This window comes from Sitodiplosis mosellana, unplaced genomic scaffold (genome assembly GCF_009176505.1).
Source record: "Sitodiplosis mosellana isolate CC-2019 unplaced genomic scaffold, AAFC_SMos_1.0 Smas_scaffold_6226, whole genome shotgun sequence".
NCBI classification, from domain to species: Eukaryota; Metazoa; Arthropoda; class Insecta; order Diptera; family Cecidomyiidae; genus Sitodiplosis; species Sitodiplosis mosellana.
Window position 1 is genome coordinate 11,117,576 of NW_022601467.1, and position 14,152 is coordinate 11,131,727.

The 14,152-nt window shown below is 34.9% G+C and overlaps 1 protein-coding gene across 1 annotated transcript in view; it reads right to left on the reverse strand.

Moving 5' to 3' along the window:
• Positions 1-5,322: 5,322 nt before the first annotated feature.
• The window catches only part of LOC129577945 (tachykinin-like peptides receptor 86C), a 48,123-nt gene continuing 39,293 nt past the window's right edge, over positions 5,323-14,152 (reverse strand). The window contains exons 4-11 of the mRNA XM_055465822.1: positions 13,375-13,588; positions 12,790-12,924; positions 12,299-12,334; positions 12,170-12,214; positions 10,000-10,150; positions 7,445-7,602; positions 7,154-7,305; positions 5,323-5,714 (exon numbers count right to left, since the gene is read on the reverse strand). Of these exons, the coding sequence (XP_055321797.1) occupies positions 5,644-5,714; positions 7,154-7,305; positions 7,445-7,602; positions 10,000-10,150; positions 12,170-12,214; positions 12,299-12,334; positions 12,790-12,924; positions 13,375-13,588 (962 nt within the window). The 3' untranslated portion in view covers positions 5,323-5,643. The remainder of the gene's footprint in view (positions 5,715-7,153; positions 7,306-7,444; positions 7,603-9,999; positions 10,151-12,169; positions 12,215-12,298; positions 12,335-12,789; positions 12,925-13,374; positions 13,589-14,152) is intronic.

Sequence of the window (14,152 nt, forward strand, 5' to 3'; positions counted from 1 at the left end):
AATTTATTTGTTTAAATGATAAAAAATGTAAAAGTCGGTCATTGTTGGTTATTTTTAAAACCGTGGTTAGCCCCTAGTAAAAAAGTACTTTTTTATTCCACGTAGACAGAACGAACGAAGGGAAAAACCAATAAATGAACGAACGAACGAAGGAAAAAAACATACTGCTATATATAGGGAAATAAAACTCTTGAATCGTATAACGAATAAAATCAATAGCCAGTAAATATCAAGCTTAACCAACTGCTTTGTTTATACGGAGTGACCAAAGGACGAACCAAAATTAGAGCAGTATTGTTCCGGAAACACTTTTAAGCGATTTATGTTCGGGTCGTATTTACTTCTTCGTTTCACAATACTATTTCTTACGTGTTTTTTTATATCCTTTTTCATTTGGAGCATTTTTTATTTTCTCTTTCTCGCTCGTTGGACTTTATTTTTGTTTAAATTGTCGTCACGGCGTGTGATGCGGGTTCTTGGTATTTTTGGTAATGTTTGTCTGAAATTACGACGATTTTACTCGCCGCGAAACTATCATGTATTGCGTGTAATGTATTTTTTTTCCTTCTTTATCAAATCGTGTCGTCTGGTCGTGCTGCGTTGGTGGGCACGTTTTCTTTTCGAAAATGGTATAGTTTACAAATCCGAGTTGCTTTGTTGCCAGGCAATATGTTCGTCGCGGCACTGTTCTCCTTCTTCTCGTCTCTTCTGATCGAATTTTCTGAGTGAAATGTGTATCGATGCTTATGCTCGATTGTGATGCTTTGTTAAAAGTCTCGAGCACTTTGAAATCCATTGTAAAAATTTGTATTCGTACAATTTTTACTGCGTTGAGGCGAATAAACCGAATTCAGACCTAAAGATGTTTTTTTTCTGTCATCCATTCCAAGTAATGTATTTTACAAGTCATTTATGCATTATTCAGATTGTAAGAAGAAAAAAAAACCAGAATCATTTCCAGTCTTTCGCTATCGAACGTACAATTTTTTAAGACCTTTATACGATCCCGTTCCAAGTATATCTCAACTTGAAACACTCAAATTCCATCCAAGACATCTAAATACATATATTCAACAAAAATATGCGAATATGATTGAATGCGTGCATCAATGTCGATAGAAAGTGAATTAGATTTCCAACATATGCCTCTCTCAAGTAGTAGTTTACTGATGAAATGTTTTCATTTTAATATATCAGGTTATGGAAAATTCATTTTTTTTATTCTTCAGTTGTTGTTGTTGTTGATTATGTTTGAAATATCGTGTTACTGGTGCCTTCGTAATGAAGACACGCATCAACATAGTATTTATATGCTCATACATAGTAAGTTTTGCTTGGAGTATGCATATGCGGATCACCAGTAACCAGTACAACATTTTTTCTGTAGTCCTTATATCTAGATCGGATTGTAGATGAAAACATTTAAATGAACCCGGAGAAATTCCATTAAATATACACGTAATTGTTTTGAGCCTCGATTGCACGATGCACACGCTTATTTACAAGCTTATTTCCTACCTTTTGTACATCAGTTTTCATTAGATCAGCTATTCGAAGCCGCTTAGAAAATAATACTCACGTACTTCATCCTACATCCACATTGTATGTACGCAGGTATGCACACACACATGCACATCCCCAAAATGTTACACGGCATATGCGTTTCAATTTCGTTGGTTCAAACCATTCAGCATAATTATGTAAGAACAGTGATAAAAACATATTAGCCAACTAGAGAATATGGAAAGGCACTTGTTGTATGCGAGGATATGTGTGTTCTATTCTATCTCACTGGCATTCTTGTCGGAGAGATTTAGGTAGATAGAGCCAACCTGTGCTTCTCTGCCATAAGAACCAATGTATTTGAAGTGACAGTGAGTAGCGCAACAGCGTATAGCACTGCACACTTTTTGTTGAAAAATGGCGAAATTTGCCGTAGAGAGCGCGCTTTCTTATGAACATTCCAATGGGGAACTGTTCGCACCCTCTTGACGGTTTTTTTTTGATAACTAGTAGTGTTAGACGCTGTTGGAGTAGCGGTGAGTAACGGTGGCGCCTAAATAGAGTCTGCGGCAAGCTTGGGAACTATCAATACTTCTTGTTGTTGCGAAATTCATGACAACAACAACAACAAGTATTGATAGTTCTTAAAAATGCCGCAAATTGCTAATACATCTTATTTAGGCGCCACCGCTATCTTGCGCCGGCCAAAAGTATAGGTTGGATAGAGCTCAAAGTTCATGGTCGTTGACACCATCGTAACCGTAATCTGAAAATTGTTCAGCCTGAATTACTTTTCAACAGAAAAATACAGGAATGAGAACTTCTAGTACATCATCCAACAATACGACTCGGTTTTATGGGCTACTCCCTGTGAGAATATATGAATTCTTTGGATTACTCAGATGAAAATGAAACGATTTAAATTTTAAAGTCCAACAAAATTCATGATACTGTGGGAATGGGGCCTCAAAATCTCCCAAAATAACTCAGAAATGGAGTGTCGGGGGACAACACAAAATAGGAGGGCGGGTGGTCATATCCCCAAACTGTATGTCAAACATAAAATGTATTGAATATATCTAACTAATAAAACCGGTTATACGATCAAAATATCGGGTTTTGTGGGTTTTATTCAACAAAAAAACTTATGAATGCTCTTAAAAAACACCCTTTATAGATTTACCACAAGATTGAAATGCCTCGAGCAAACTTTGTTGCCAGACAAACATTCCATTCGGTGGCGCCGTCAAATAACACGAACGATGCATCCATCAAAAAATAAAAAAGACCAAAAACCAAAGATGATACAGAAAAAAACAACAACAGGAAAATTCGATAAGAAAAAAGAAAGGTACGACTCGTACTGCATTCAGAGCCAACGCAATGAAAAAAAAAAATCAACATTAAATGTTTTTGATTGCAACTCAAGCAATTACAAACAGATGTTCATTTTCACAGATCCTTGCTTCAATGATGAAATCAATTTTCAGTTTTTTTATTCGTTGTTGTTGTTGTTGTTGTTTTTTAAATAGAACACAAAGCTAAGATTGTATTGATTTTTTTCCCTTAAATTCACATCGTTTTAAATCTTATGAATAATTTCTACTTAGATTTTCGTGCCGTTTTGAAATCAATTTTTCAACCACAACCGTACATATGGAATATAGAGGCATTTCCAAGAAATTTAATTAATGTTCAAGTTATAGCTGCACAGTTAATAATATATTATTAATTATACTATCGGTATTAACATCGCATGTTAATAATATATTAGTATGATAATACCGGTATTAACTGGTATTAACTAGTAAGTAATAGCGATATTAACAGGCGATGTTAATAACGTATCAGTTCTTAATACCGCCTAGTTAATAATATAGTATTAATAATAATTAATAATATATTATTAACTGTGCAGCTATAGTTCAAGTGTGATTTTTTTTCATTACGTACGCATTTTGATTCATTTACTGCGACACTTTCGCTATTGAAAATTGGTTATGGTGAAAATTAATTGTGAATTGGTTTACCGGAAGTGCTGCGAGTGTTACAGATAAATAAAAAAGCCATATGCTACACAACAGATTGTTTAAATTAACGGTTGAAATTGTAAAATTGACACAAAACGATACGATTGGTTTTATTTTTGCATAAATGTTTTGCATTGTTTTTATGCCACTTTTAAATTAACACCGCTTTTTTATAATTACATTCACACGATTTTTTTTTATTGGATTTTATTTTATTTAATGAATTCACAGGTAGTTAGCAAGACGCACGTTATAAGGTTTTGGACATCCATCGAAAGAGATGGTGAATACAAGTTGTATATATCCAATGGATATTATCCATCTCTCTTACTCCTTGAAATCGATTATAACGTGAGTCTACAACCTTATAACGTGAGTCTTGCTAACTCCCTGTGAATGAATTATATTAATTTTTTCTTTTAAAATTCATTCTAGAATCACAGTATAAATATTCCAAAATAAATGAATAAACACGTTTTTCTCTTTCTCTCTCTCGCTCTCCCTCTCTTTTTCTGAATATGACATCGATTTTGATTCACATTAATATTATTGAAGAATGTCAGTCGACTGGAACTGATGGAAATAACATGTTAGCACTATCAAAATGGATTTCACAAAGGGAGGAAAAGTGGTTGTTTCTTCTTTTTTTTCGTGGAAGTTTTGAACGTTATACATATTATAAATGTTGAACAATGAAGATGTGGTTGAATGAATGATTATGTGCCACCATAAGCATATTCGAATTTTCTCATTCCTCCAACGAGCGAATATATTCCGATCAAATGATTTATTAAATTTGCTACCCAAATCCGTTTGACAATTGACATTATCACACAATGATCGTGTGTGTGTGTGGATCAAAAGTGGTTGGCATTGTGCAATGAGCATTTATATCCACAACATCATTCATTAAACATTTACAATTCGCGGAAGAGACAGATTTGTTGCCGGAATCGTATAAATTGTGACACAGTTTTACACGAAAATCCATGGAATGATTTATGATTTCATGATTAATGAATACTGTATGATAATTTAATTAAATTCTAACAAATGTACATCGAATATTATTCAAAGTTTTAGTCAAATCTGACACTGATTATCTGTTACAGTGACTGTCATCCGGTATTATGGCTCTCTCGGTCGATTCATATCAACCAGCGAAAATGGACCATTTAGTGGTATGGAACAATTTTAAATGAATTAACCATTAAACGTTGTGGAAAATATCAAAGAATTCCGCATGCATTTCAATGAATAAAACCAAATTAACTGATTGCTCTGAGAGTGACATTTCAAATTAACTGCCCTTTTACAAACAGTTCGTTTGTTTGCTTGCTTGCTTGTTTGTTTGTGTATGCATCCATGTATTTTTGGTGGGGCTTTGTTTATTTTCACAATCGGGTCCAAATGCAAATACAAAAAGAACGCTGTGTCACAAATCAAGTGCTGATATAATCGTCGGAACACGTTCAGCCACAGATAATACACCATCAGATTCAACAAATTCTCTGATGTTATTACAGAATCAACGGCATAAAACATGTTCATATCTCCGTGTGTTGTCTACTTCATAAAATGGTATATAATTATCGAAAACAGTTCAGTTTTAATCAATATATAGTACAATCACAATAATGTTGTTTTTCTCTCTCTCTCTCTCTCTCTCTCTCTCTCTCTCTCTTTAAATTCAAAAATTATTTATTATTGAAAAGAAACCTCAAGTTTTATTTTTGTCGCAATTTGATTTTTTTTTTCGTCTTCTACTTGCTACTCTTCGTCTCATTGCCACCTGTATGGATTTGGCCTATATCATGTACAAATGATTTTTAATCACTGCTTCGTTTGACAATTCGAGTAATGAGGTATGTGATACTTCTATTTGTAAAATGAGTGAATGGATTCGTATTTTTGGTCGTGTTGAAGCCATTGCCCAGATAACCGTCGTTGTTGTTGTTCCTTTTTTGAGTTATGAGTGTGAGTCTCTTATTCATTTTTCTGTTCATTTTTGGAATTCCATAGCATTGAGAATTTACAAATTGTCCGTCAGCATCACATTGTTTGGTGCATCATTTCCATTGTTCAATGTGATGCCAGGAGGAGGTTGATGTTATGTCCGTGCTGTTTTTGTTGAAAATTTTCCATCGCTGAGCTTATACGATTGTGTCGTTCGTCGTTTTACTGGAAAATAGCAGAGATTTTCATTCTAAATGGCAAACATTTCAAACTATCATTCATTTTAAAGCTTATTAAATTGAATATAACTCTCTGCAGCTCAATGATGCATGCTTCTAAGTGTAAACAACTAAACGTACTTTCTTGGATAGTCGCTTTTACTCTCTCTCTCTCTCTCTCCCTCTCTCTCTCTCTCTCTCTCTCTCTCTCGTTCTTTCGCTCACAACGAGCAATTATTTATTGCTTTGCAATTTGTTATTGAGCATTAAAAATAACATCGAGAACCATTTCCAGGCGATAGGAATGCTTGTAATTTTCCATGGTTTCGAAATTTGTGCAAATAAAAAATGTTAAAGTTGGTGAAAAAATGGCAGTCATTTTTCATGGAATAACGAAAATGGAAAATTTTTAACCTGGTTTCAACGATTTAAAAATCTATTACATCAATGGTACGCAGTAAATATCGGAAAATTACTGAATTGAATTGATGTTGTCGTGGTGTATTAACGACCCCTTCATTATTCTCCCATTGCGCTACTATTTTACGGTTACGGTGTGTAACTCTCGTTGTATGTGATATGTGTTCCAGCTTCATTAAAATTTAACGGTATTAAATCAGTCCAGCACCGTCATACAAACGTTTCGACAGATACCGCAAACGGTGATTTAAAAAAACGTTACTTTTCTATAGTTTTTTATATTGACAGTTCAAAATACCGCAGAAATAATGAGAAAAAACGAAAATAACGTTTTCTGGGCGTTATTAAACGGCTCTGTAAAATAACGGTTTTTGGAAACACAGAAGAAAAAAATAACGCGTTTTTAAACCCTATCCATCAGCAATAATTAAACAACCGAAAATATTGGCAAATCAAATGATTGAATTTCAACGCTCTAATTATAAATCGATCGTTAGTGAATGAATACGCTTTTGCATCACAATTTTTCTATTGATAAATTGATATTGTGTTCATGGTTTACAACATGCGAATTTTGAACAATATTAATAATTTTGTCATATTTCTCAAAGTTTTTTTTTCGTTATGTTCGGCTCGATCAAGTGGCTTGGAATTATTGTCACACACGTACATACACAACATATACAAATAGCGAAAGCGTTTTTTTTTCTGTAGAAAACTTGTTTTTGTCATTTTTATTACGTCCAAACTTTTCCGAATATTTTCACAAAACTGGATTACAAACAACAAGTTGAGTGAACGATCAAAAAAAAAAACTTTTGACAGAATGGCGAAAACTTTCGGGAAGCCCTCTTCAAAAATGAATTTAAATAGCTGCGGAACGTACTCACGACCAAAAATGAATAAATTATAATCAACAACAAGTTTATGTGTCACGTTGACAAAAATGAAATCTATGAAATGCATAGCATAAGCAAGTGTGGATTTAAAACTGCACAAAAAAATACTTACAAATGAAACACTTACATAGTCTTGGCTTGCGTTCGATTGACATGGAATTCCGTTGCAAAAATGTGTCATCCATTTTCCACAGGCGGAAGCAGCAAAAGCACAAAATTCGCTGAAAATAATGGCGAAACCGTCGATTCATCCAGTAATAGATTATGGGATTCACCATGCTATTCGAGAGCAAATAATTAGAAAATTCATTTGCACACATTTTCAAATGCAACGTTTAAATTTTTCAACAAAACTATAAGTGATCATCGCCACAAAGGCGTACATAGTAAATGAAAATGAAAACCAAAACCAACAAACCTATTCGACATCGCCAACCAGTAGAACGCCAGAAACAGGTGCGGTGTAATATTGGTGGACGTTATATGGGGCTGATGATATGCATACACATAGAACATGTGATATGGTAGCCAACATATCGCAAATATGGTGACAACCGCAATAAACATACGCACAACCTGCAAATGATTGTTTATACTAAATGAATCTCAATTTGAATGTGAATCGATGAATTTGCGCGTAATGAAGAAAAAAGAAGGGAATTATTTATGGAAACACTAGAACGGGGACAATGACAACAAATAAAGGATATATGTAGTCAACATGCATATCGTTGAAGTCTTTTTTTTCTTCTTCTTTGAATGGCCAACTTGCGGCGAGTAAATTCCAACAAGTTATGAATAAAATACACTTCAACACACATTCAGCAGACTCATGGCGAAGGAGAACAGAGAGCAGGCGAGAGAGAAAGGGAGGGAAAAGAAATAGTGACAACTTCAAATGGTTTATGTACATGTTTCTGAAATTCGTATTCAGCACTCGTTTCTCAGATTCTAGATACAAAGCAACGTTTGTCATCTTTGTAATATCATTGTTGCCCCATTCAAATATCCAGGGCCGTAGCCAGAGTGGTGCTTGGTGGTGCGGAGCACCACCAAGGATTTGCCGAGCACCACCAAATATTTTTCGAGCAACTACTTCATATAATACGATAATTTTTGTATGAACGCAAAAATGCCGAGACAAAAACGGCAAACAAACGAAACATCAGTGCTTCAATATTTTAAATCAGTTGAATCACTTCTGTGTTTTGTGAAAGCTAACGATATAACAGCAAAAGGCTTATCGCTTCTGATAATCGATCAAATTACTGCGAATGACGTTATTGTTGCTAAAATTATTTGCCAGTGTTATGATGGGGCGTTTGTGATGAGCGGAGAACAAGGTGGGGTGCAAACATTGATTCAAGAATATTTCAAACAAAAAATCTCTTATATTCATTGCTTTAATCACCGTCTCCACCTCGTCGTAAAAGATGTGGTATCGGAAATTGATTCATGTCGGTTATTCTCCGATCAAGTTAGATTGTTGCATAATTTTTTCAATCGTTTCAAGGTCCGTAAAGAATACGAAGGTACAAACATTCCTCGCCTGATTGAAACAAGATGGTCTGGCCACCTAAAAGCCATTGAAGCTATCACAAAGAACTATGGAGAATTGATTGAATCGTTAGACAAAATCAAAAATGAGGGAGGACAGAAATTCAAAGCTGATGATATCGCTCTTGCTTCAGGCCTTTTAAGCGCAGTCATGGACAAGAAGTTTATTTTTATGCTGCATTTTTATGTAGTTTATTAAACCTGATTGAACCCGCAAATAAAATGCTTCAAAGTCATGATGTAGGTTTCACAAAAGCAAAACATATTATCGATGCCTTGCACACGATCATCTTGGCTGAACGAACCGATGACAAGTTCAACAGTTTCTTGAAAACCACTGAAAAAATCATGAGCACATTTGAAGATATTGAACCACGACCGCAAAGAATTCGAAAGCACAGCACTCGATTAAATAGCTCTATTGTAATGGAAACGCTTGGTGGTATCGAAGTTGATGGTCAAAGCGAAGTCGAAAAGGAAAATTTGTTGCTGAAGTCGCAGTATTTCAATGTGATCGACCGCGTATCAAATGAAATGACTCGTCGCTTTGATGAAAATACCAAAATTTTGACCGCAATCGAAGAAGTGAATAACATAGATGGCGAAAATTTTGCACGAAATGCTCTTAAGTCATTGAATGAACTTAATTTGACACTGCCCTCAGATGCCGAATTAGCCGTGGTGAAAAAGTTTTTATCGAAAGAAAGGAGCACACATGGAATTTCCAAAGATACGTATCACCTACTAGAGGCTGCAGAAACATTTGGAAGTAGTACGGCCATAAGTGAGAGCTCATTTTCATCGTTATCAAGAATAGACACGGTGCGTCGAATGGCGATGACGGATAAATGCCTTGGCAATCTCGCTTTCTTGGCATTCGAGAAAAATAAAGTTAACACATTGGATGAAAATGCAATTATCCGAAAATTCAACGACAAAAGCAGACGATTAAAATTATTTTAAAATGTGATGAATCAGATCCTATTTTTGTTTTCCATTTCATTTGTTTGCTATTTCAATTTATGTCAACATTATTGAACATTACAATTACCATTATATTTTTAAATCAACAATTATGTTGTCGCAATAGTAACTTTGAATTTTATATTTGATCTTCAATAAACTAAAAATATTTGGTTATCCAAACATTACAAATTGTTGTTATTGTTACAAAACACCTATTCTTTTTCAGCACCGCAAAAAATTTTTTGAGCACCACCAAAGAAAAATTCCTGGCTACGGCACTGCAAATATCTTTCATATGATTCGCACACATCCATGCACAGTGCACACAGCCGCATACCATGCTCACGCAAACCAACAATGACAAATAAAAATACAGAACAAAAAATGAACGAACGATTGAACACGCGGATGAGTGCCATATTGATATATAATAAATGTTTCCATACTAACCTTTTTCTTGGACTTTACCGATTCAGTTTGACGCTCCGTGTTTTCACCGATTGACTGCGAACCCCACAGCTCTCGGCCCATTACGTAATAACATATGATCATAACAACCATCGGTATGCCATACGTAAACGCCAAAAAGACGATATTGTATCTGGTGAAATGGTGAATAAAAGAAAGAAAAAGTTCGATATGAAAGAGCGAATGGACAAAACAGAGACTGAAAAAGACAACGGTATTAACAAATCATTGCAATGTCGTGTTCGACTAAGAGCAAAAATTGCACACATAGCTAGATAAACAAATGGACTGCATGCTTGAAGGTGATACATTGGGTTCAACCCGGCCATTGAATATGACTTTTCATATTCAAATATTACAATTTGCACGCATCTAATAGTACAGCGCAGAGATCTCATTTTGTATACGCCTATATCTCGAGATATTAGTAGCTCCTATTTTTTGGGCGATAGCTGTGCAAATTTTTCAATAGCAGCTACTGCACGAATGCACAATTTGCATTGCCAATACATTAGTTCTGGAGATTTTTGTTTTGTTTATTTTCTGTTGTTTGTAAACAAAGCAAAAATCTCCATAACTAATGCATTGGCAATGTAAAACTAAATGGCGAACATTTTACGTCTCTGTAATACGTACAGTGGGAATGCGTTGATATAGGCATACTTGTTGACAAATAACGGTAAATAAATGAAAAAAAAATCTCCATCTGTCTTGCTTGTGTTTTCTCCGTTGTTGTGTCTTTGTTTGTGTATTTGTTCGGTAGCTTCTATTAAAAAATATGCACAGCTTTCGCCTGAAAATAGGAGCTACCGATATCTCAAGATATAGGCGTATACAAAATGAGATCTCTGGTACAGCGGACAGCAATAAATTCATGAATAATGTCTAGTTAATAGATACTTTATTTATATTACTTAAACGACTAAGCGGTGGACCGACAGCACATACCGGAGCAAGAATGAGAAAGGTGAAAGGGTGTGTGTGAACGGGCGCGCGCGCTCGTGTGTGTGTATAAAAACACCAACTGTAAAGAATCATGTTCAGCATTATTATGAAAAACACAGCAAATATTTTATGGTTGTGCCTTTTGGGAATTGAGAAAGGGTACTGAACCATTGTATTGCCGGTCTCAAGAAATGCGATTCCCAGCGGCTAAAAGCTTTAAATGCATACATATTGTACATGGTGGCTGTCGTGTTTTTTCTGTCGGCCCACCAGCCGTTGTTCGACAAATCCTTGTACTCTCTTGTTGGCTTGATTCTCTTCATTTTTCTCTCCATGCTTTTTTCCCCCACCTCCTCCTTCTCCTTCTTCTTCTTCTTCTTCTTCTTCCTCTTCTTCTTCTTCTTCTTCTATCTTTCAATATGCGAGCCAACGGCAAAAACAATAGGATCCCTGATTTCTTTCTGCATTCAAGCATTTTTTCTGTATGCACGCCAAAATATTTAGTATGTAAGACAGGAGAGAAGGCACTGTCAACCAAAAACGAATGATTCGGAGATATCATGATCAAGAAATAAATACATTTTTGAAATGTTAAACAGAACGAATATTTCTGTGCAATTTACAGAAATCCATACAGGAATGTTTGAATTGTTTTTGTCTGTGTTTATGTGTGCATGTGTGTATGTGTACCACCTCAATAGACTCGACTCGACAAAATAGACTCGACTCGACAGCTATATATATATACTCACACAATAGAGAAATCATAGCGACAAAAAATATGCCCCAAAAACGATTGAATGAATAAATTATTAAGATTAACATTAAATTCAGAACGAATTTATCGTCTGCAAAATGTAAATGGGCAATTAATGTGCTTATTTGAACAACAGTACTTTCATCAATATTTGAATGGTTTTTATTTTTGACAAATATCTTTCGAAGGGCGTACGTCTGTGTGTCATTTGTATCTAAAAAAATACAAATTTTTCATTGAAGCGTAACGTCTGCATTCTGTGACATAACAAAACAAAACAGACATTCGTCACGATGGGCTGTTCTGACGAAAACGCTTAAATAAAAAAAAATGTAAAGAGTATTTTCTTCGGTCCGAATGATAAGAAACAAAAGAGTGAACTAATTCAAACCGAACAAAAAAAAACGAGAATATGTTGACAATTCACGAAAGAGCGCCAAATAAACTTACACATAATCTAACGTTGATATCGGATACTTTCCATCTGGCCACAACCTGGTCCATCATTGCATGGTATAAGAAGATACACAATTTAAGTTATACAATAAAAGATATACAAGATATAAAATAGTTACATACATATAGCATACGGTCCTTGTTTTTCCATTGTAATATCTGTGTGTATTGAGTTCAAGTGTCACAGTACCCGCAAATAAAATAGGATATTTGTTAAATGGTAAATCACATCGTCACAAGCAGCAAAGATGATTTCGATTGTTTTCCCAATGTAGCAGCGATATACAGCAACACCGGCAGCAAGGAATTTTCCAATCGAACGACAAAAAGAAGAAACATAGAATGGCATAAGGGATAAACATTTAAGAGCTTACACGATGAACATATTAGATTTATTAAGTATTAGCGTGCGTTTTGTGTTCGATAAAGTGCCAATGTCTGGTAAGTGTCAAATAGATAGAGCCATACGATAATCATGTCCGTAAAGATCAAGCAAGACACCAACCAGACGAAGATTTTAGATTTTTTTTGTTTGATTTTTTTTTTTGAACAACGACAAATCATTGACCCCCAATCAACGACTTTACAAGTCAACAAATTCCAACGATACTCACTGTTTTGATTCGGTTGTTGAATAAATAAAGCATGGTGCAGATAGTAATGTGCTTAGAATCCAAATGATGTATAACAATCGTCGAGCTTTTTTCCTTGAGTTACGGCGATGCAACGGGCGAACAATTGCAACATATCTGATGAAAAGTGAAAACATTAAATAACAAAAGGTCGAAAGAAATGTAGTTATTATCCTTCTTCTCATTCTTCTTTCAATTTGCTTGCAACCAGAGTTGCACTGAAAACTTTGTCATGGAAAAGTTTTCAATTTTATTTTCAAATCAACATTGTTATTCAATTTTATTGCTGTTTTGTGGTAATCTCAACAATCAATTTACAAAAGATGAAAAAGAAAAAAATTCGATCAGTAAATGAAAACTTTGATAGAAACAATAAACAAATATAAAGTTGGTCACTAATGTACTATCGATCGTAGCAAAGAATTTTGTAAACAAAACTTTTGACAATGCTAATAAAGCCAACGGAAGAGAAATGGATAGAGACTAATCGACAACAAATACATAGGACGACACAAACACAAAATAAAATGGCAAATCTCTACAATATATTTCCGTTGTTCAACATACCGATTAAATGAGATTGCCACTAATGTGAATACAGAAACTGCAACTGTAACATTTCCCGCGAAGTTATTCAACGAGCAATAAACACTGCCAAATGGCCAATCAGAATTCAACATGTAGATAAAGTTGAACATACAATTTAATGAAGACATAAGCAGATCAGCAACGCTTAGATTTAATAGAAAATAATTGGTCGTCGTCCTCATTTCACGGTGAGCTGCAAGGGATGGAAAAAAGAAGAAAAAAAGAGTGGAAGAGAGAGAGAGAGAGAGAGAGAGAGAGAGAGAGAAGATGAGCAATAAAAATATAAAATGAACTGTTATCCATTGTGTCATTCCGCGTAAGCTGTTTGCTTACGTGAGTGTGTGTGCGAATGTGCTTGAGCACAATTCGATTTGCTACAATGGTAAATTTTTCGCCATCTCATCACACGGTGAGAACGTGTTGAATGTGATGCTAACAATGAATATGGAGTATGCATGTGGAAAATAAAATCGACGCTTTATTATTTGCCAAAAATGTACGAAATGGAAAATGTGGTGTGCCATTGGCCAACACCACACATCTACTACCTTTATCTATATATAAAAAATACATATGCACACGCAGCGCGTTCATTCGCATTTGGTGCATTATTAAAGGACTGCTCTCGAGCATAACAAGCGGGATGGATAATTATCAAGGTTTTTCATATACTGGCCAACAAAGACAACATAATTGCTATTATATTGCTAATGCTGATTCCAAGTGCTCAAACTTTAATTTTAAAGTCGGACTTTAA